This window comes from Phallusia mammillata, chromosome 5 (assembly GCF_965637545.1).
Source record: "Phallusia mammillata chromosome 5, kaPhaMamm4.hap1.1, whole genome shotgun sequence".
Taxonomy (NCBI): Eukaryota; Metazoa; Chordata; class Ascidiacea; order Phlebobranchia; family Ascidiidae; genus Phallusia; species Phallusia mammillata.
Window position 1 is genome coordinate 16,187,057 of NC_137256.1, and position 3,717 is coordinate 16,190,773.

The 3,717-nt window shown below is 34.8% G+C and overlaps 1 protein-coding gene across 1 annotated transcript in view; it reads left to right on the forward strand.

Moving 5' to 3' along the window:
- The first annotated feature begins 437 nt into the window (after nucleotides 1-437).
- The window catches only part of LOC145228357 (uncharacterized), a 9,833-nt gene continuing 6,553 nt past the window's right edge, over nucleotides 438-3,717 (forward strand). Inside the window, 5 exon segments of the mRNA XM_080093394.1 lie at nucleotides 438-580; nucleotides 1,025-1,091; nucleotides 1,321-1,411; nucleotides 1,740-1,907; nucleotides 3,530-3,691. Coding sequence (XP_079949520.1) covers nucleotides 493-580; nucleotides 1,025-1,091; nucleotides 1,321-1,411; nucleotides 1,740-1,907; nucleotides 3,530-3,691 — 576 coding nt within the window. The 5' untranslated portion in view covers nucleotides 438-492.

Genomic DNA, 3,717 nt, shown 5'->3' on the forward strand with positions numbered 1-3,717 from the left:
TAGAGGGCGGCCATGCCCTTCGATCATTAAAGATGTTCGCTTCTCATTTTTGAATATTCAAACAAACTAAAATTTTGCATGTTGATAATACAACATGGTATCTTGCTGGTTAAAAGCCCCCCTCCGGAACAGTTTCAAAATTAAGGTTTTTCACGGCTAATTTTTGTGTGTTTTGACACTGAGAGCTATGATTTCTATTATGACAATAAAATTCGAAAAAATGTCACAATGGACGCACAAGATTTTGCATGGTTCTATTTTATTTTGAGTATTTATATTCTTTGACGCGTGATCACATTAAAATGCTCTTTATCATGTCATTTTTCCATTGATTTTTTCGTTTTTTAATTGTGTTTTACATTAATGTTTCATTTGATATGGTACCTGAAATTTTGTGGTAAAATTTTTGTGTTTAGGGGAAATTATTCTGCCAGAATGACACTGGTGATCGTGGTACTGCTACTGCTACTGCCTAACTTTGTTGTAATAACGATGGAAGCTGAGGCCATAAACATTTTATCTGGAGGTTTGGGTACTGATTTGTTTATCAACGGAGGATACGACCGAAATAAGCTAAACGTGAGTTACGTCCACCGTCGAGGCGTTGAGTAATGAGTTAAAATGAAATAGACAAAAAAGCATATTCCTAGTCATAGTCACGATGCGTGTGCTTTCCAGCTTTTAACGTTGTGTCCTGTTTTGGCTTTACTTATAATTTTTAGTAAAAGCTACGTGGTGAGTTCCACCAAAGTCGAAAATTAGTCTATTAGAACCTAATTATAACACAACTCTTGTGGTGGGTCAAGTAACTTTGTTAGTTATTTTATTGTGGTTTTGGGCCAAATTTAATTTAGAATTGGTTTGTTCATAGATTCTTTACACTTACATAATCTCACAATCACACATATTCGAGTTGAAATTACTTGCTAATTGTTTTAATGAAATGCAATAGATGTTTGCAGTGTTAAGATATTTTAAAACCAAAAATATACTCCAGGATGTGTCACCTTATGCTTTATCCAATATGATCCTTTGTGGTCTGCTAGGGTGCCCTTTGAGAACCCCACAGCAATTAAGGATGTTCATACTAGGTAAATGTCAAATTTGGTTTTAAAGGCTCGTAATGTAATTTAATGATGCTGGATGTCAGTAAGTTTCTACTGTTTTTGAAGTCATATAAAATGAGTAAATGCAGATGATGGTGTATATTTACATCATCAGTTTGCCAACTGTTTTGAATATTGAGTTGTCCCATATCTGATTAAAAAGATATTTTTACGCAAACAAATCAAATCTTTTAGCAACCTATTTTGATTTAAGGTTTTTAAAAGCTGGGAGCAATGTTATTACAACTGCTACTTATCAAGCATCGGTCCAGGGTTATGTGGAAAATCTTGGTGTTTCGGTTGAGGTTTTTTATTCTATATTTTCTTGGATTTTATGTTAGCCTACCTTTCATAAAAAAATACATAATACTCATGTATCAAGATTTTGCTGATAGGTGAAGCAAGTAAAAGATCAAACATTGGCATTAAATAAATAGTAATCTAAATTTACAAGAGTAATTAAGTTGGGTTATCTTAATGCTGACATAAGGCTAAAAAATAAGACACAATACATAAATGGATTAATAGATTGTTATATTTTAAGAGATGGGAAGATAATCCTAAATTTAAGGCCCCAAAACACTGTGCCAACATAAAAGCATATTGTTTTTTCAAACAAAATATACCATTAAGGAAGCAGAGCAAATCCTTAGATCGTGTGTGGACATTTCCAAGCAAGCTGTGAAAGATTTTGGTGGAAGTAGGAAGATAACTGTTGGTGGATCAGTTGGGGCTTATGGTGCTATGTTACATGATGGTTCAGAGTACAATGGTTCTTATATTGACAAGGTTTTAGTTGAGGTGAAGCATGTATTGTATATCTAAACTTGACTGGCAATTTAATGTTGTTGTTTTTGGGGCAAATTGCTCAAGTTTCGAACTACAGCTTAAACATAAGTTCATTTAAACAAAATTGACATCTGTTGTCTAAGGACAATATTTATCTAATATATACTGATGTTAAATTCAACTTTAAACATTTTAAATGGTTTGTATTAAATGTTCTACCAAAGAGTGTTAATGGGTCTCTTTCAAAAAATTTTTTCTTAACTTCATTAAATGCTTATTTTTTGAACTTGTTTTTTTTCTTTTTCATGGAGTGCAATCCAACAATGAAGTATGTCCTTTACATTTTAAGTTTTGACACAAACCTTATTGTTTTAATGTAAAATTTGTATTTTAAAAACCATAGTTGTTGTATGAAACAATGAACATTGAAGTCTTCACTGTGGTTCCCAAGCAGTTGCTTGGCCATTGTGAGCCAGTTTCATCTGTGCTGTATGCCCAGTTGTGGCATCGCACAAACTAGGTGATGCATGGGGTTGTACCCTGTTGCTCCCAACAAACTGGATTGCCGTTGGATGGCTACACAAGCCAATGCGGCCGATCGCTCGTCACCAGCTGCACTGATGAGACCTTATAGGTCGAAACAGTGTGCACTGTCTGCAGCTTATCATTTATTGGCTCACATGCTTTTACAATGAACATTGTGTAACTGAAACTAAGGTCATATATGGGTAAGTACTGTTACTGTTACTGCATTGCCTAGGTGTTACAGCAGGTCAGCATATACATATAGAACAGGGGTCACCAAACTACGGAGGTCAATTCATCCGGCCCACGACCACATTTTTTGGTTTGCCAAATCGTGTTGATAACTTTGTAACATTCAAAAATAAATCTACTCATGTAGAATTACTCAAGACATGTAGAATAATATTACCTAGTTTTATAAGATACAATGCCCAGGATCGATCCAAAGCCGGTTTGTTACATCACAGACGAAACTACAAGTGTCGATTATACCCAAAACCTTTTTGTTACTTGTGCTGCAATATACAAGCATTGCTCGTAAGAGACGACCTATACAATTTAACAGTCGCATCACCAGATTTTAAATGGGGTTGTAGAAAGACCATTTCTTGGTGCACCTAAAAAATCGCCTCGCATGCTAAGTTTGGGAAGACGGCGCTAGGGCATGTAAAGTATGCGGCCCATGCGAATCATTTTAAAACTTATCCGGCCTGCAGTGAAAAAAGTTTGGTGACCGCTGAAATAGAATAACACAGAAAAGTGCAATTTAATGAACCTGTATGGCAATGCAGCTTTTTACATCAGTATTATTATACTATCAGACAAATCTTTCTGTTTGCTAAATTTTATTGCCCATACTTTCCACAAGTTTTAAATGTGTGAAGCCCATCTGTTCCTACTTGCAGAAACAATCATGTGATAAGTTAGTCAGAAAATTTATGGCTCAGCCTAATGTTGGTGACAAATATAGGTGTATTGTAACATAGTAAACAGTACATGTGCAAAATCATTAAACAAGATACAGTGGACAAAATGTTTTTTAAAAAGATAATTTTGCATAGTTTCCAAAAAAATTGTTTTACTGTAAAAAATTGCTCGTACTTTTACAGGCCCTAAAAGACTTCCACAGAACACAAATGAAAATCCTGGTGTCACAAGGGGTGGACATTCTTGCTTGTGAAACTTTGCCATCATTCAAGGAAGCAGTTGTAATTGCTGAACTTCTAAGAGAAATGCCTGGAACTACAGCTTGGATTAGTTTTTCAACGAAGGTAATAAGACATGTAAAACACTGATA